Source organism: Lepisosteus platostomus, chromosome 8 (assembly GCF_059453375.1).
Source record: "Lepisosteus platostomus isolate fLepPlt1 chromosome 8, fLepPlt1.hap1, whole genome shotgun sequence".
NCBI lineage: Eukaryota > Metazoa > Chordata > Actinopteri > Semionotiformes > Lepisosteidae > Lepisosteus > Lepisosteus platostomus.
This window is the reverse complement of record NC_142618.1, coordinates 14,382,875-14,402,635: the sequence shown is the minus strand read 5'-3', so window position 1 is coordinate 14,402,635 and position 19,761 is coordinate 14,382,875. Positions and strand designations below refer to the sequence as shown.

The 19,761-nt window shown below is 42.1% G+C and overlaps 1 protein-coding gene across 5 annotated transcripts; it reads right to left on the bottom strand.

Annotated features, from left to right (window-relative positions):
• Positions 1-244: 244 nt before the first annotated feature.
• Positions 245-15,993, bottom strand: LOC148656097 (interferon-induced very large GTPase 1-like). 5 transcript variants are annotated; one of them, XM_088642522.1, is made up of 4 exons: positions 15,557-15,993; positions 14,375-14,497; positions 1,781-9,156; positions 245-663 (listed from the first exon to the last, which is right to left on the bottom strand). In XM_088642522.1, the coding sequence occupies exon 3, from the start codon at positions 9,083-9,085 to the stop codon at positions 1,793-1,795; it is 7,293 nt and encodes a 2,430-aa protein (XP_088498648.1). In that variant the 5' UTR covers positions 9,086-9,156; positions 14,375-14,497; positions 15,557-15,993; the 3' UTR covers positions 245-663; positions 1,781-1,792. The 5 variants fall into 5 exon arrangements, with proteins under 5 accessions (XP_088498648.1, XP_088498645.1, XP_088498647.1 ...); XM_088642519.1 differs by having other exon boundaries at positions 245-9,156; positions 15,517-15,993; XM_088642521.1 differs by having other exon boundaries at positions 245-9,156; positions 14,393-14,497; positions 15,517-15,993.
• Between the last annotated feature and the right edge of the window lie 3,768 nt (positions 15,994-19,761).

Below are 19,761 nucleotides of genomic sequence, written 5' to 3'. Positions count from 1 at the left end.
TTTGGACAGCCTATCCACAAGGCTAGGCTACAATTCCCTCAGCTAGGCAAGTCACACCAAATACTCTCTACACACTTCATCTCTCTATGACATTCAATAGGATCTAATTGAAGTAATGAATTATGATGTTGTGATGTGAGGGATTTAATTTACAGAACGAAATAGGAATTGTAACTGTAAATTGCAACAGTGGTTCGAAGACTGTCAGAAATCAATCAACCACAATAATTGTCTCACCCATGGATTCTAAATACACAACATACATTTTATTGATATAGCAACAAAACACACACAAGAGAAATCATTCTCTCTCGGATTTCAAAGACAAGAATTAGTAATGTCACAGTTAATTTAGTAATGTCAGAGTTAATATGTATGACTATAACACTTATTGATATGATTATACGTAATACTTATTATTTACCCAATAGGTTATATCAGTCTTCTATATAGATAATCACATTCATATTCTCATAGACTAGTATATATTAATTAGCTAAATCAAGCACGTTTGGAATAATAGTTTCACACTTGAGAGTTGTAATGTGAGTCCTGAGGTTTTGGGTTTTGGTGAGTTTTGAACTTCCTGCTGAAGACGGAGCTGGGCTGTGTTGTCTGTGATCGAGCACAGAGCAAGCAGGTGATTCTGAGAGTGTCCCAGTGCTAGAAAGAGAGAGAGGGAGCTCTTTAGCATTTTAGCATTTGCTGAGGGCAGCTCTACAATGCAGGTACTGTAGCATTTTGCAGAAGTTAAGTTTTTTTTTTTTAGGTCTATGCACAGTGGTCTGCTCGGATCCAGTCACAAGGGTGGGAGAAGCTCCGATGATCCTGGTTATACCTTTACTGAAAAAGCTCTGTTATTCAGAATGTCAACAAATAAGACCAACTGTCTTCATTTCTTTGATCAGACAAAAACAACAATTGGTTTGCAAAACAGATTTATTCTGTTGCAGAGAGAATTGTGGGTAGAACTCTGCTCTTTACTGACGCGCTCTCTAGGCTTGGCACCTTGAAGAAAGTCTTGACTTGGACTCCTTGACTTGGACTGTCAGTTTGCATGGTTATTAGGTTATTAGGACAATTATTAGGTGTAGTTTTTCTATCCACTCTGCAGGTTCCTCATTGTTTGGTCATCTTATGGGTGATGGACCTCTTATGCACAGTAATGGGTCCCAGACTGAGAAGAGCCATGATGCAGAACTGGTGTTTACTGACTCGCTCTCTTGTCCTGGCATATATTGATCGGGCTTTGCAGAATGCACCAGTTTGATCATGTCCTTGTCTGTGTTACAAACCTGAGATACTGTATGCTTCTTATCACAAAGGCCCCTTTTAGCTGTTATAGAAAGAGGTCCAAAGTGCTTTCTCAAAGCAACAGAAAAATTAAATCTTTAGTAACAGTTCATTCTTAGTATAATATTTTGCCTGCCCGCTACAATTTCCTACACAGCAAGTCTGTTTGACACACCACACCCTGGTAATTCTGCGGTGCGAGGTGTCTGACAGTGATAATTCAAATAATTACTAGTAATGTGAACAAATAACAAATGTCCAGATACAGTTTGAAGGTAAAATCTAAGAGTTACAACAAATCACCATGGTTTGCAGAAATCTATACTATTCAACAATGTGAAAGCTTTCTGTGACTTTTTAATGTGAACTAACCTAAGTAATATGCTTGAAACCATTAGGCTTTCAGAGCCTCAATATTTAATTTCACTCTAAGGAATCTATGATTTAGATCATGACCAACGATGTTCTACAATCCCTTAATACTTACACTGATGTATGTCTACTGCACATCTTTTAGTGCCGCGTCTTTTTTTCTTTCCCAATCGGCAGGGATTTCACCCAGGCCTGCGAATTTGTACCCAAATTTCTTCTCCAGCTGTGATCTGAAAGTGCAGATAAACCATTTCCAGTAGGACTGTTCGCTGCCATCTGAAGTGATGCTCCATTTGTCATAAGGGGCTCCAGCAGTTCTGTATTGCTTGAAAGGAATCCATCCTTTACAAGACTTGAATGAGATATCGGCGGTAACTGCTGTGGTGCAAAAATAAAGTGAAAAATTATCTGTTTTATAGAAAGACCAGCCGGCCAGAGCTGAAGGACGGTGAAATTGGACACTGTGGTCAGTACTATGGTTAAGGATGGTGTTAGTACAGATGGCTTTACAGAAGGGACACTGCTCCCAACACCCACTGAGGGCCTCACACAGAATCTCATCAGGTCTCTGTCTGAACATTGTTAAGTCAATTCTGCTGTTTTCTTTCTTAAGGTTTTCCAGTATCTCACCAAGAGAACAGGCCATCATTTCTCCGAGAAACTGCAGGTCTTTAACAACTTCATTTTCAATGTTTGTGAATTCCTCTCGGGGGAGCGACACATGGTCTCCCACTGCTGCACAGAATTCATCCAGCCACGCGGAGGCGCCGCTCTGCTTCTCCTTCACGGCTGCAGTGACCATAGTGCTCTCTCTTAAGATCTGCTGCACTAGATCATCCAGATTGGTAAGAAACATCTTTTTCAGCTGATCTTTGTTGTCTTTACAGTATCTCTCAACACGCTCCCTGATGAACCTTTCAAAATAATGCTTTGGGTGGTTAATATATTCCATATAGGAGTCAAAGTCCTCCTGCTCAGCGAGGTGTTTCAGAATGTGGTTTTCCAGATTGGATCTGTTACCATTAAAAGCTGGATAGTTCGATTTCATTTTATCGGTAATCTGGATGCAGGTTTTATCACACACTGCCTGCTGAATCGCTGGCTTGAGGCGTTTGCACAAAAAATCTACAAAGAACGTGACAGATGTGGCTCCTTTACAAAAGCTCTTAAAACAGTCAAGGTACTCATCCCTCTTACTCTCAAGGTAAATCAGAGGATCATTGGCTCTCTTGAAGGCTGTGTGCATTTTCTCAAACCGTCCCACGACCGTGGTGCACAGATGGACAGACAATTCAAACTCGTACTCGTTTGTGAATATGTTTTGTTCTAAGAATTTTTCATATTCATTTATGTCTCCTTTTATAAGCCCAAGTATTTCATGGATGAAGTTGTCATTGAAATCCACCTTTTCATTTTCTTTCTTCTCCATGTATTTATTGACATTGGTTCTTATTTGTTGAGTGAGTTCTTTCCCATGAATCTCCCACTGTGGGTCATGAGACGTAACTGTGTGCCATGCTTTTTGATACCAGGTCTGTTTCATGTGTTTTTTCTTATTGAACTGGAAAATTTTCTCTCTCTTCACAATCGTATTGATGACATCTCCCTGGTTCTTGAATTTGTCTAGGAGGATGTTCTCCACTCTGGCTTTGACATTCAGCTGTTGCTCAGGGGGCTGTTCTGACGACACTCTGGTCACCCAGTTCACCCAGAGTCTGTCAAACTGCTCCTCTATTTTCTTATCGCTAAGCTTCTGCTCCTTCAGTCTAGATGCCAGATCTTTGCTCATTGTAATCAATTCTGCCTCATATTCTGATTTCTTCCTGTCCAGCTCTGTTCTGCATTTCTTGAGTCTGATCAGCTCACTGCACTGCTTCTGATTTTCTTCAATGAGCTCATTCCTCAAGCTCTCAAATCTCTTGTCAACGTTCACCTTCCACTTAATTAAGATCTCCTGGTACTTTTCCTCTTTAAAGTACTTCTCTATTTCATCTGTCAGGGTTCTGTAGACCTCATCAAATTCTCTCATCAGATCTGCTGATGTCACACCCTGAATAATTTTATTCGTAATTTGGTTGCGCAGTCTGTTCTGTACCTCCAAGGCTCGTTTTCTCATCTTCCATGACCACTCTCCAAACTTGTCCTCCAGTTTACTGTAAACCATCATTTCCAAAGTGTTTCTGAAGCTGAAAACAAAGTTCTCCCCCAGCAGGGCATTCCAGAGATCTCGGATCCGTAATTTAAAGTCTGACAATAAGGGAAACTTCACTCCTGGCTTCCACTGAGCGATAGTAAGCAGCTTCATCTTCAGGTCCTGGACATTCTGGCTGTAGGAGGGGTTGGGAGGAGCCATTGGAGGATCTCCTTCCAGAAGGTTTTTGAAGTAGTAAACCTGTGACTCCACATCAAACTGGATTATATCACCAAAGCCAGTAATTTCAAAGCCTTCTTCTCTGGCTGCAATGCGAGCCATTTCATCTAGGCTCTCCTGTAGACGCCTCCTTCCCTCCATATTCATGCTATTTGCTGAAGCTTCTGCCACATTCTGGTGCACAAAAATGCAATTAGGTTTTATCTGGACAGATTTCATTCTAAGGAAAGCCTGGACACAGATCTGGAGAATGTCTTGCATTTCAGATGGATTCTCTCCCATGATGTTGATGAGAGTTATGTCACCAATCCCAATAATAAAAGTTGCTAATTCATTGTCGTGGCTCAGTGTGGCTTTATTACTGAGCTCTGGTGATCGAAGTCCTTCTGTGTCCACCACAAGGACAAAGTCATACTGCAGCTGGGCTCGGACATCCTCACTCACTCTCAATAATTGCATGAATGCTCCCCTGGTACACCTTCCAGCACTAACTGTGAACTGCAGGCCAAACATTGTATTCAGCATTGTGGACTTCCCTGAGCTCTGGACACCAATGACAGAGAGGACAAACACCTTTCCGTTTTCAAGTCTCTCAGTGAGTTTGTCCAGCACGGCCTCAATCCATACCAGAGGCACATGAGCAGCATCTCCGTCCATCAGCTCCAGAGGATATCCTGAAATCAAGATCTCCACTCCAATAGCAGGAAGGACATTAGCAAGCCATCTGTAATCTTCTAGACCCTGTCCTTCTAATTGAACTGCCTCATACAACTGAGCAATTTCTCTCATGAGGTGCTGAAGTCCAAGTGTAGCTGCACTAATCTGTTCAGATATTGAGCTCAAGTCTTTCTGCAGTTTCGTCTCCTGCTCCTTGTCCTTAGTCTTTTCTTTCTGTCTCAGTGTTGTCCATGTGGAGTGGTATTTCTCTTGAAGCTCAGTCAGGGTGTCTGTGGTCAGTTCGTCTAGATACATTCTCAGCCACTGCAGCATGAACAGTTTATTATCTTGTGAATCTCCAGAGGTTAAACACTCCAGGAAGGATCTCATGAAATCATTGAGAGGGAAGGCTTTCTTCAGCTGTTCACGGCGGAGGGCTATTTTCTCAGCTCTGATCTCACTCACCTGCTGTTCGATGCTTTTATTTGCTTTGCTGTGCAAACGATGCTGTTCTTTGTCCTTCATGCACCACTTATGCCACAGCTCACCCTGCAGTGGTAACAGATTCTCCTTGATGCACAACAACTCATTTTCGTTCAACAGCCCCAATAAAATCTGTGCCTTTTCCTTCCCTTCTCTGCAGGATTTATAGTCTTCATCCACCCTGAACTGCCGTCTTGCCGCCTGTAAGACTGTTTGCAAGCTGGCAGTTGTGCTGTGAGTGGAGAGAATGTGTTTAATGTGTGAAATGATCTCATCAGTCAGATCAGATTCATTCCTGCTCTTAGCTGCCAGTCGTACTCTGGTCGGATTGTTTGAATGGGGAACGTTCTCCATTCCAGCTAATAGACAAATCAAGGGGACAGAAGAGTTTAAAAGAGTTTGAGCTATCTTCTTCATGTCTTCATCCAGTGAAGTCTCTGAGATCAGAACTACAATGATAGTGCTGACCTCCTGGAGAAACTGCAGCTGTTCTGGGTGTTTGCTGGCATCACCGTGGAGGTTCAGAAAAGCCACACAGTTTTCAAACACATCGTCCTTCCTGCCTCCTGGACAGTACCAAGCGATCTCCACCACCCCATCCATGAGTAGGCAGTCTGGGGAGCCACCTCTGCAGTGCCGATGGAAAAACACATTGTGTTTCTTCGGGCTGATGATGTTGTTCAGGATCTGGGATTTGGAGACAGAGGATGATCCCAGCCGGATGAAGGATACAGTTGGCACTGCAGTTTCAAACATGTCCTTGCTGTTGTGTTTCACAGTGCTGCCTCTCTCAGATGACTCCTTACTGCACCATGATCTCTTGATCTGTCTCAGGGCCCACAGAGGGAACTCCACTGCCCCAGTACAGGGGCTAGGCACCAGGAGGGGTAAGGCGAACTGACAGGTGGAGAGCTTTGAGAAGAGGTACGGCCTCAGAAAGTTGCCAGAGCAGTGGAACACAGCCATGTGGACGTCCATGGGGTGAATGTGTGTCACTTTATCAGAGTCTTGGTCATCACAGGTAGTGAAATTCTGGACGCCAGGATTGAAAAAGTCATCACTGCATATGATGGCATCGATTGCGTTTTGGCTTGGTGTAGACCTTTTGACAGATTCAGCCACACGAACTTTAAGAAACATACTCCTGTAACTATAGTCCAACATCATGAGCTTGTAGAGATAATGAAAGCACAAGTCCTTCTCAGTCTGTGGCTGGCTGGCACAGCATGACAAACTGTTGATAACAAGCACATCAGTTTTCTTCATCCTACATGGATATGAATCCCTGAGCCTAAGTTTTTGTAGCAGGTTCATAAAAGCATCTGTTTTGTTATTCACAGCCTTACCAGAGTGTTCTTTCACTGTGTCTGGATGACAGTCCTGCTGGACTGAGGACTGGGACACATCGTAACATGAGTGGCTGCTCTCCGAGAAAGAGACCTCCTGAGAGCATGTTAAATTCTTCAGGTCTTTCACAATTTCTTCCATTCCAACATTTTTCCCCTTCTTCTCAATAATGAACATTAGTTCTTGCTGAAGTCTTTCCCAGTCCTGCTGTTCATTTACATAAGCCACTGCCGAGAACACATCAGGATACATTTTGTCTTTCAGCTGTGATTTTAGGAACTGTAGTCGCTTTTCTTTGTCCTGTGAGGAGACTGACTGTTCATCTCTGGATACTGTCAGAGCTGTCAGCACTAAGTAGGCCTGAGCTCTTGCAGGAGCTTGTTCTTTCAGAGAACAGTACTTGTCATAAGCCTTCTGGAGCTCATTTTCTAAAACATCAACGTCTTTCCAGTCCAGAAGATAACTGAAAGTTTTATTCTTCAAGCTGTATCCTAAGGAAGTGATGATAGAAAGTACCAGCAGCTCTGTTTCCTCCTCATTGTTCTGTACTAAAGTCTGCCGCAAGGAGGTCAGGGAGAATGTGATGGTACAGGTGGCTTTGATTTTGGCCTCACGCATGTTTACAGAGTCACTGAGTGCAAATTTGGAATCTTGCAATTCCTCCTTTGTTTGCTTCAGGATTTCTGCCAGTTCAGAGAACTCCGAAACAGAAATATCTCTGTGTATTTCCTCCTTGTTGTGGTATACCCATTTCATGATTTCAGCTCTGTTAGGGAAGTTTTTCACTGTGTACAGGTGAGGCTCCATGAGAGAGCGCACCACCATTCTCAGGTTTATTGCTTCCTCAGGATTGTGCTTTTTAACAGCTTCCAACAAAAACTCTTGCATGTCCTCGTTTGAGAGACAGGTCTGAAACCAGATTTTGTGGGATCCCGTTTTTTCTCTCAGTTTTATCTTGAACTGCAGTAAATCAGTCAGAATCTGTTTACTGTTGGACACAGCCCAGTTCACCTTCTGAATCAGTGCCTGAGCCTCTCTCTCTGCTGACAGCACGTTCTCTCCTGACATCAGGTCTGCATCCTGCCCTGTGATCCTTCTGTAAGCCTCCACAAGCCAGCTGCTCATTTTGAAAGGGTCTTTGAAGTCTTGTGTGTGAGCAGATTGGATGATGTCCCACACAGGAATCAGCCTGGTTCCTCTGTCTATCACATGCCATGTTCTGTTACTGCTGACCAGAGAACATTTCCACTGCAGGTGATTGTCGGTTTGAGCAGGACCCCCAGTTTTAGTGACAGAAAGCTTCACTTTACTCATCTGAGTTTCTGTGTAATTCCCAGTAAAGGATCCTTTCAGCTCTGTTGCAGAGGTGCTCACTCCGATTGAAATGGATGACATTAGTCCACTGTATCCTGCGCCAACATAGATATTTAAGGCTTCGGATGTCAGGCTGTTCATCTTTGTAAGATCACTGCTGCTGAAACCCTCAGCAGAGGCCTTCCACCAGAAGACACCACCAAAGTGAAGAGGACCCTGGTTAGCATGGGAACCAAATCTCTGGAAAAAACGAACAACTCTTTCTATTAACAAAGGGGTCACGTCATCCTCATCAGTGTTTAACAGCACTGTTTCTATGTCTCTGAGGTCTCTCATGGCAGCACTTGACAGCTTCAGTTTATCCTTCTCAAGAAAGCTGGATGCCAGTGGTACATAATTGAACATTGTTTTCCATATGTAGGAGTGTTCAGACGAGGATTTGCTTGATTTCTCCTTCTCTGTAGAGTGTGATTTTTCAGCTGTGTTTTCAATAGAAAAGGCTTTGAATCCAGCTTTCACTGAGCACCTGAATGTGTAGCCAAGCTTCTCCACGACCTTCTGGAAAAGCGTCTGCGTTTGATAAGACGAAAACTCTTCCTGCTCATAAAGGGAGCTGTGCTGGGGTCCACTGAGAGTGAAGCCCTCAGGGACCTCAATGAGCTGCTCTCTCTTCTCCACCATGTCCTCCAGATTCCTGGTGCAGTACACTCCCTCCAGAGCCAAGCCTCCAGACGCGCTTCTTAACACCTCCTCATCAGCAACGTTTCCGGGGGAAGACAGGGAGGAGCCTTCCAGAAGACCAAGCTGTTTGTGCAGATTTTCCACCAGGTTTTTCAGAGGTTGTCCAGCAGGTACCCAGCACTCCTGGGGGATATCAAGAGCTGAGCGGATCTTCTCTTCCCGTTCTTTCACCAGAGCACTGTTTCGGTCTATGCCTTCCCTGTGCAGTTTCTGGAGCTCAGCCAGATCCCGTTTCACCTGCTCTACTCTCTTCATCAAAGGCTCCTGCTTCTCCAGTTGTTTTTTCTTTAAACCCAGCATCTCCCGCAGGGCCGCTCTTTCCCATTCGTGTGTGCTGTGCTCTTTCAGTTTTTCATAATCTTTGTCTCCCAGATACTGCAGTGCTCTTGTGTTTCGGACACTCAGGACATCTTTAAAAACCTGTGACCAATAAACTCCGTCCAGGCCAGCTTTCTCAAGCTCTGCCGCAAGATCGGTGCCAGGGTTGTTTTCAGCTGTCCTGGCCATTTCCTTCTGTTCCTACTGTCGAATTAAAAGAAGATCAACCACATAAGCATCACCAGTGTAGACGTGGTTTCCTGTAACATAGAAAACAGAAGAAAATAGAAAAGCAGGTTAATAACAGAGTGATCTGCTCATCTAATGTTCTTTAAAATACATTGTGGAAAATACTGTTACATAGTCACTTGTTTATACAGTAAATGTCTTAAAAAGTCTGAAGATGTGCATCATTACTGTGCTGTAGCCTGATCTCATAGGATCTCAGCAGCCAAGCACAGCTATACCCAGTCAGTACTAGTGTGACACCTGCCACCCAGTGATGTTACAAGCACATTTCTGCTTAGTTTTAGTAGCCTGGCCAGGGGACTTGTGTTCTGTATTTCTTTCTTCTTTTTAAAATTTATTTGCAAATCACTATGATAGCACTAGTGCATAGGTCTGTCATGCTCTCTTTTTAAAATGATAATAATGTTATTAGTGTTTTGGGTTTACTTGGGAATCACTGGTTGGCAATTGCTTCCATCCCTCTTTGAGGGGTATCTCTTTCCTGAGGCTAAATAACATTAGAACTGTTTGTTTTTTTTTCTCCTTGGCTTGAGGAAACATCCTCCAACCAAGATCTGAGAGTAGGGCACATTTTGAGTGGATCAGTTATCATGTTTTTCTTTTCCTCCTCAAGGAACGGATGGGATATTAGGTTATGGCCTCTGCTGTGAAGGTAATTACTATTTACTTAGGTCTGATTATGGGTTACAAAGTTCGCTCTTCAGGACATACAGTAAATACTACTTGTATTTTTTATATAAGTGTTTATGGGCTGAATACGCAATGACAACTTGAAACCTAAGTGGGAGACTTAATCAAACAAAGGAAGAAACATTTTGAAGATAAATCAAAATATCCAGTCAAATATAAAATAACCATACAGTATAATACTATACAGATGAAGCCATTCAAAACGAGCGGGGTATGCTGTGGTACAATGTGGTGGGAGTGTCGCATCTAAACGCGTCTTAACGCGCCCTACCGTATGCAAATAAGATTATGTTAATATTATCTAGAATCACCTTGTAAAACCGCCAGGTGGAGCTAATAAAGTTTAACCTGTCATGTACAGCATTTGAGCTGTCACCAGAAAACAATCAGTTTCGAATCCTGATCACTGCTGAGGGACAATCTTTATTCAATGAAGAATTTAAGTTGTATACTCTTTAGGCTTTTAAATTTAAACTGTGTATTACAGCATTTTAATCATTATACATTAAAAAGTTGGTATATTTTATGAAAGCAAGATCGCTCAGTTGGACAAAAGTACACGACCTATCACCTTTATCATAAATATTTTAATTATGTAGAAATATTTTATGCATTAAAGTCTTTACTGAAGATATTACTAATAGTATTAATAATGAATGACCTTGGACAAGCTGTAAACTCACAGTATTACCATAGTCCACATTCTTTGTAACCATCTTTGTAAATGAAAAGACCACAGCATTCCGTTGATCCGATCACGCATTCGTTTCCAATCATACAAAGTAATTCTTGAGAATCTCTGATTCACCATGCCTTTCACATGCTCATAAAAGATATTAATTTAGGAACATAAACATATTACCGTATGTAAACTGTACTGTATATGGCTGGTCTTGGTAGTTTAAAGAAAAAATACACACCAGTCTTCCATTTCTCCCTTAACATTTTAAGCATCAAAGTCTTACCAATACCAGCTATATACAGTTTACATAATATGCTTATGTTCCTAAATTAATATCGTTTATGACCTTCAGATGCGTTATGCTCCTCTTCTTTTTATGCTCAGCTACTAAAAATTCCCTTTAGTGGTAAAATTCCATATAAATATTCAATACTAAGCGGATTAAAATGTGCACAGTAAAGAGATTAAATGATTAAAAAATTTTCACTACTGACCAATGCAGCACGAGTGCCCCTGTCGGTCATTTTGGCCAGCCAATCACATACTGCGGTACGGTGCGGTGGCGTACGCGTAGTTGCCCGCGGTACGGGTTTGTACCGTGCATTTTAATTGGCTACATCTGTACAGCTATAGTATACAGTATTTATCCCAAAACACCAAATTAGACATAAGCCCGCAATTCTACCAGCACTTACATTAGGTGATGAAAACCACCACATTCATGAAGAAGAAAAAGCAACATCCTCATTCTCACCAATTAGGACTTTTGGAGAACAGGTTGAAGATGTCAACAAATGTTGAGGTGAATGAAGAAGACTCTATTTTACTGAATCAAGGTCTCATTCCGTCAAGATGTATATGGAATTTGGTGTGCTCAGTTTCTCCACAACAAAAGCTGTCACCACCATGTCCAGGGGTCACTCTTCGGGATATAAATGATATTTGTGATTGGGGGGGATTCATTAAAAATGATGGGATTCCTGCTGCAAATAGTAAACACACTGGACAGGACCTAAAACTACACCTCCTCTCCCTTGTCATAAAAACCAGGAATGAAGAGGATCTCCCCCCTGACTTCAAGGTGATAACCTTCAAAGTACTTGAAAATCCAGCTGTGGACTATGGTCATCTGTGCAGAAGTGTACATGAATTTCTCATTCCTCTTGCTGGAGCTACTTCCAGAATCCCATTACGGGCTCAGACCCTCAAGAAGCACAGCTGACAGGAGTCTGTTGGAAGCAACACCAACTACTCTATTTAACTTTAACTTGACAAATAGGGGTGGGGAAAACAAATTGATTCAATTAATTTTTATATAGCGCCTTTCACAGCAAGGTTGCTATAAGGCACATAACAACGCAACTGACCATACATTTTCATTTTCTAAGATTCTTAGATGCATCATAATTCTCCCTTGTACGATTCTGCATCGATGCACAAAACTCCCTAATTGATCTTTTAATTTTTTTTAATATGCACAGTACTAAACATTTCAGATAAAAACAATACAACGTAAAGTAAAGGACAAAAAGAGCAACTAATAATGGTTTGGTTTTTGGACAAGTGAGCCATGCTTACATCTGAATTAAGCTAAGCTACCCGCTTTGTGAAGATGGACAAGCTCCGGCCTGCACCCTCCGCTTGGAGAGCCACTGTATGGGCACATTTTTAAAAGGTAAAAATGAACTGGATAAGAGCCATGCAGTGTGCAGGCTGTGTCATACCCAGATCAAATATTTCAGGAATACAACGCACATGGGAAATCACGTTTCACGTTTCCATCCAGAGCTGGAGTAAACACGGCCAGTTCTTAAGAAATGATAATTCTGTTCATGTTCCCCTTTCAAGGTTGAAACGGCAACTCTTTACCAGCAGCCATATCACCCTGCAACTCACAACTGGCAGCCCCCTGAAGCTAAGCAGGTGTGAGCCTGGTTAGTACCTGGATGGGAGACCTCCTGGGAAAAACTAAGGTTGCTGCTGGAAGAGGTGTTAGTGGGGCCAGCAGGGGGTGCTCACCTGTGGGTCCTAATGCCCCAGTATAGTGACAGGGACACTATACTGTAAACAGGTGCCATCCTTTGGATGAGATGTAAAACCGAGCTCCTGGTCATTAAAAATCCTGGGGTGTTTCTCGAAAAGAGTAGGGGTGTAACCCTGGCATCCTGGCCAAGTTTCCCATAGGCCCTTACCAATCATGGCCTCCTAATAATCCCCATCTATGAATTGGCTTCATCACTCTGCTCTCCCCACTGAGAGCTGGTGTGTGGTGAGAGTACTGGTGCACTATGGCTGCTGTCGCATCATCCAGGTGGGGCTGCACACTGGTGGTGGTGGAGGGGATCCCCATTACCTGTAAAGCACTTTGAGTGGAGTGTCCAGAAAAGTGCTATATAAGTGTAAGCAATTATTATTATTAACTCTTGTGGTTACATACAGATTTAATTTTAGCATTCACACAAACACACAGAAAATACTTTCCAATGCAAAATATCCACCCTACACCACTAATTGGATGCAGGCATTAGTATCCTCTCCTCCACCAACAAGTACATCAACTACCCAGAGTGCGCTACAAACAGCAAAGTTCCTTGTAGACGGTCATGTGTGATTTATAGAGCACCAATGAATGAGACCAGTTTGGTTTTCCTGTGCCACTTTTGGGGGAATGACTGAGGTCAGAAGCCCCCCCCACTACCACCGACCCCAAAAAAAGGTGCTATATGTCAGGAATGAATGCAGCACAAACGCGACTTTCAATGGCACAAACCAACACAAATGAAGCACATCGTTTGTGCGATTACAGATTCAACCAACTCCTTTCTGTATTTTGAAATGATCTATTTACAACAGGACAGGAAGTATTTCCTTCAAAGAATGTACTGTCCTGTACTTTTAAAATATGCCAGACATGTTAAAGCATCATGTGAAGTCATGTCCACCGATGTCCAAACAGTACTGTACATTGTAGACATTAACTACAGTGTACTTCTGATTAGGATCATTCTTGCAGACTGCCTTCATCTACACGCCACTAGCTTCACTGTTCTGCAAGTGACCAGTAAAATGATATTGCATAAATGTTTTTGAGCAGAGAATACTGTACAGTGCCTCAACAGCAAATTACAATATTAGCAATTTAAATCTACTACCATACAGTACATGATCGACGAAGTAATTTACATAAAAACGTATTTTAATCGGGTTTCTTTTTTGCTACTTACTGGACATGTTTGTTTTAAATACAGTATGATAATGTATGGTTTAGAGCCAGTGCATTATGTGTGTAATTTATTTTAATAATCAAAATCTAAAATTATGGTTTCTAATTCCTTGCTACTATTTACACAAAATGACTAATAGTTCTGTATACTGTGTGTAATAAACAAAATGATAATTATATCAAACAGGGAAGTATGACTTTATTACTGTTATATTGTGATCTACTGTACAGTATCTCTTTCAGAGTTGTGGTAGCAATGTGGTGACCGAAATTGTCTCTAGTACAGTATAATTAGCACGGAAAAGCACTCATAGGTTGATAAACATTTAAGACTGTATTGATTTCCGTGACAGCCAGACACAGTTGCGGTATTTTAAGGATTCACTGCGCCACCTGACAGTTGTACGGAGTAGTGCAGTCGTGCATCAGATGATCTGAAAAACAATAAGAACGAGGTAGCGCCTGACATCTTGAGGAATCTGTTTTTTATCAATTAAATCCCAATATGTACTGTATGCAGACCTGAATTTGGGGATGGGTAGGGGAAGACCTGAACCCAAAACATTTGTTCAAACAAGGTTTTAGCATCTGACCATGTTATTACATCCATAACCTCGTTTCCACGGGTACTTACGCGTTTTTCCTCGCTCACCTCTGCCCAAAGGTCGTTCAGTAAGATTCAGCTCCTGCCTGCGGGCCCGTGCTCGGTTCCGTGACCGCAGCTCAGTTTTTCTGTAACACGATGGCTGTTGGTGCCCTGTGGAACAATTTTCAAACACCTTAAATTTATATTTAACCCAAAATTAGATTAGAGACTGTATTTTCTCAGGCATTTCAGATAAGAGAAAAAAAGCAACAACAACAACAAAAAAACTATCGAAGTCAGATTTAAAACTTAGAAGAATACATTTTTACACAGGACATGAGCTGAGAAATGTTCAAGTACTGCAACGCTGGCTCGCGAACTCCACTTAATCAACTTTCATATCCCTTTTCCCCACAACTGTAAAAACGATTACTTTATTATTTTTTCCACGATCAAACGAAGTTAGGTTACCATGATATTATCTACAGTGACGTCTAAAGCAACAAATTATTTAGTTTCGTGTATCTGTATTGTTTCAAGACCTTTAAAACATACAGTAAGTACGGGCGTCCTTGATTAGAATGAGAAGTGTTTCGTTTTCTTTATATGGGAAAGGAATCTTAAACCCCCAGCGCCCTACTTGTTCCATTAAGTAAAAAATCACCATCATTATTGTGTTTTTACCACTGTAACACAACCGCACAGAACAAGCCATAACCGTATAGATTTTTTTTTACAAGAACAACATATCAATACGCGCTAGCTGGGCGTCCCCCCTCTGCGGTAACGTAGATCCCACACACGCTACAAACGTTATTCAAAGGAAGTGGCTTGTCTTTACACATTCGATAAACTCGTTATTTTAAACATGTATATTTAAAACCATTAAACGTATACAGCCACTTGTACCCACTCATATCTAAAAAAACAGGCCAAGCAAATGAATTTAAACGTATAGATTTAATTGAAATCGCATTTTTCTCCTTATTTCATTATTTGCATTAGACCTGTTGGCGAACAATTCACTTCAGAAGTCAGAGAATAATATTATATATATACAGTATGGTTCTTCCCGTCACTACAGGAAACCTGGACTGCAAGCGAATGATAAAAACCGAGACGGCAATCTTTGCAATTAACATTGCAGCAATGCTTTCTCCGTTAAGATTAATTTCAAACCTTTAACTTACAAGCAGGATACGATTTTGCGATAGAGACATCCAAACCTGCCTTTTAAGAGAAGTTTCTGCCTCCCGTCACCCGGCACACCTGCGTACCCGAGGATGTGCCCGGTCTGGTGGGTCTGAAGGCGAAGACGTTCGTGACCCGGTTCTCTGCTTTGGCGCCGATTCGGTACTGTGACCGAGCCGTCTGCCCGCCGGATGACTCAGGAGACTGGAAAATATTTATTTTCGCTTTCAAGTTTCGTAATGACGAGAACAGGATAGAGAAAACCGCATGAACTCTAGGCGGAAGGCCAGCAGAAAATATAACAAGCTTCCCATAAAGGAATAAACACTGGCATCGAGCCAGGAATGTCTAGAAATGTCTTATGTACATTAACTCAAAAGCTTTTCCTGTTAATCCGTGCAGTACCGAGAAACACGGGACGTTAGCCCACTGCACAACAGCACAATAAAATCCTCCACGGTTTGAATAGCTGTGTATTTTTGTGCGTTTGTGTGAAAAGTGAAACTATTATAAAAGTGAAACTAAAACTGTCTCCAATTTCTTAATCTAACCGCAAGAAGAGAATTGTCCTTTCAAACGCGCGCTTTAGGAAATGCATTGTCTTAAAGCATGTCACAATTCTTCTTAACTGTAAGGAGTTTCTCATTCTTACCTTATTTAAAATGTATGTATGCACATTTAATTGACTAGTGTTTATGGAGTGGCAATACATAAACATGGCAAAGTACTAGGCAATCGTATATACTGTAGCGCTCGCGGGTTCACGCGAGTATGAGCCCCCGCCGCTGCCGCCTTGGGTCAGCCCCCCACCGCTGGGGACTCGAACCCGGGCAGCCCGGCGGCTTCGGTCCCTGCTATTCCCGGGGAAGGGCGGTGGCATCACCGCGCTGGTATGCCGGCTCGCACATCCTGCACAACCTTTCGGCCGTATGCGTTACAATACTGTAGTGTTCTCCTGGAGTGAAGGGACTAACTTTCCCCCTATAATAACATGCCAGAGTCCCCTTTATCTCTGCTTTCGCCATGTGCTTCTCGGGTCTCTCTACTCGTCTCCCCGGTCTAAGATTCCAGTGATTAGCACGGCCCACTGTAAAATAAGAGGGCAATAAAGCCACCCTTCTGAGCCCCATGATAATACAATAATATTAACATTATTTTCTATCGTGCCTGTAAATGTAGCTTCTCAAAGCATTTCATTATCAAAGGGTTAACAGCTTTAAAAGTTTAAAATAGGAGATAAAATTAGCACAATTAAAGACAACGGTTTAGAATGCAGAAGGAGATGCAGGAAAGAGCCACAGACACCAGTTAAATACAGGCCTTTCTGACGAAGAAGGTTTGGAGCCCGGATTTGAAAGAGCTTAGAGAAGATAACCCCCCGATATCCTCGGGGTAGAACTCTGGAGATTTGGGCCACAGCAGGAGAAGGCCCTGTCACCTGCAGTATAGAATGTTTAAGAAGTATGCCTTAAGACATCTCCTCCAAATGATTGCCACCCAGACTGCTTACAGTGACCTGCACTGTGACAAGAAGCTTTCTCACTGGCACTATGTCCTGAGGGAACTGTATTTTATAGTATATAGCTAAATGAGGAGGCAGTCTGACTTTGAAAAAAGCTGTCCCAGAGCCAATATACTGATGACATTTTGAGCTATAGGGTGCCAGGACCCCTTTACCCCTACAATACTTTCTACATCTCCCAGGAGCATTGAGGTCCAAAAGTTCCCTTTTAGTTGTCAGGCCACAACAGTTTTCGCCCCACATTTGCAGCATCACGTCAGTGCTTTGTTGCTGTTTTTCAGTAATGGCTTCCTTCTGGCACTCCCATGACACAAGCCTGATCTGTGCTTGGGATATTGTTGTCACACTTTGACCAGTCTCGGCCATAAAAGCCAGTAGCTCTGTCAAAGATCCCCTTGGCCTCTTGGCAGTTTTCCGCTAAGTTTTCCGCAAGCTAACTTACTGCACTAAACTAAGCTGTAACGGGGGAAAAAAAACAACAACACAAGAGCCACAACAATCCCAATCCCCACCACAGTCAAATAAACAAACCCGACAGATCTCGAGTTTACCAAGAACTACAAACCAACACCAGTCTCTCGAAAAAATTCGCCATAGTTTATTCCACACCTCTCTCGGGACGTCCCATACCGGCATTTTAAAACCGGACCACTCTCTTCAACCAATCCACAGAGAGATGCAATTTAGGGACACACCCACCTCCAAAAACGGACCCCCGCACAGGAGGGGAGTTAAAAGAAACAGCACGTAATATTGGTCATCCAGTTTGGACGGACAGGCTGATCCAGGCAGGGGCTCAGTGCTGCTATACACGTTCCACTTCTTAATCATCTTGGTTCTGCTTCCAGTCTTGCATTCTGTCTCGCTGGACGAAATTCGATGATATCCGTCCCTCGAGCCTTATAAACTCTGCCCCAAATTAAATATTTACTTCCCTGATTTCTTTCTCATAATGTGCTCTTCTGTCTCCCTCGAGAGGGGTATTAAAACCGTCTAGAAATCGAAAGCAATATCTTTATGAGATTACTAGAGATATATTCACAAGCCTGCTTGTTTATTCTGTAATAATAAGACAGCAACACGTCACCAGGAGGTTTGTCGCCTCGTTCTGAATTGCAGAACATGGTGCTGCGCATACCTGGAAATTTGGTCTATTTTGTGATGTAAATTGGAGGTTTTATACGTTATTGTGTACATTTTACTTGTGGTTTGAAATACGCTCATCAAGGCTGATTCTTTCTTATCCCGAATGATAAAAATAGCGTTACAGTTTCCCTTTAAGAGTCACATCCTCTTCGCTTGCATGTACTTTCCTAGACTTCAATTCACTTCCTTCCCCAGAATATTTATCTCAATATACAGTACATCTCAGAACTCTGTGTCACACACTACAGGCTCTAAGTTTATGAGTAGGTACTGTATATTACAGATGAGACCTTTCTTTATGTTTAGAACATGAGATTATATTGTGGTTGGAATACAATTTTAGTTGAATATTACAATATGTAATATGTATATTACAATACATTTTGCAGCAGAATGATAAGCGTTCTGTGTTCACCACAGATCATTTCACAGTTATATTCTATTGCATTTGCTGTTTGCAATGCATGTTTTAGCTACAGTATATCAATGAATTGTATATTGTATAGTTAGAATCCATGTGTGAGGCAATAAATTACTGTATGATGTTTGACTAGTTCCTAAAAGTGGTCAAATACTCTCGCAATTTGCTGTTACCGTTTCTCACAGTAATAATTTACTACAGCAAATTAAAACCCCCATCTTCGACAAAAGACCCCAGATTATCGGCTTCACAAGCTTGGCCTGGAATCTCAAGGAGCCCACAGCACACGCAGCTGCTCAGAATGTGTTTTCACAGGTTCTTTAACACTGATGAAGATAGAGGAGTGCTGAGACGTCCTTTTCTGTCTTCTGTCGTGATGGTGAAAAAACACAACTTGTGATCAGATTAATTTCGGACCTTCTGAGAGCAACTTTCATGGGCATTTCATGTTTTATTGTGATATAATTGAAACTTGAATTGAAGACTGACCGCCTATCTCTCTTTGTGAGTGTCACTGTCAAATTCAAAGAGATTTCTTGTCATTGTCAACGAAGTATGGTCAAAGCAAATACAATTACTAATCAATTGCAAACAGTTTACAACAATAACCCTATCATTGTTAATATGAATTGAAAAGCTCACTCTCAGCTCCTCAGGCTGTGAGACGAGATCACATACACTGCTGCAGCTCTACTGAGTTTCCTCAGTTCTAATTCTGGGATTCATTGTCTGTCCTCTCTGGAGAGCCAAGTCTACCTTTTCACCTATTGTCTATGGCCGGGTTGTGGTCACTGATCCTGTACTTCATCAGGGTCTGTTTCTCTTTGCTGCCTCTTACTCTGGTCAGACACCTGGCCAGTGTGTATAGTCTTTTTAGGGACTGGTAGCATTTTTTTTGTGTTGACTCCTGTTTGTGTTGTTGTGGCAGTACTGCGCTGGTGTCAGTGTTGCTCAGAGCAGTGAGTGAACCAACTAGCTGAGGTGCTTTCTAGGTCTGAGGCTGTAGAGTTTTTCTAGCAGCTCCTGTTCTGCGATCGGGGAGCCTTGTGGCAGCCTTGAAGCTGTAGAGTATCAAGCAAGGGAGAGGAGGTACATTAGTCTTGATTCTTCTATTGATGTCTTTTCAAGTTTAATTTTAAAATTCAAAAGATCAAG

Bases quoted from the DNA above. Each gene is read 5' to 3' on its own strand.
- LOC148656097 (XM_088642519.1), bottom strand. From the start codon at position 9,085: ATGGCCAGGACAGCTGAAAACAACCCTGGCACCGATCTTGCGGCAGAG.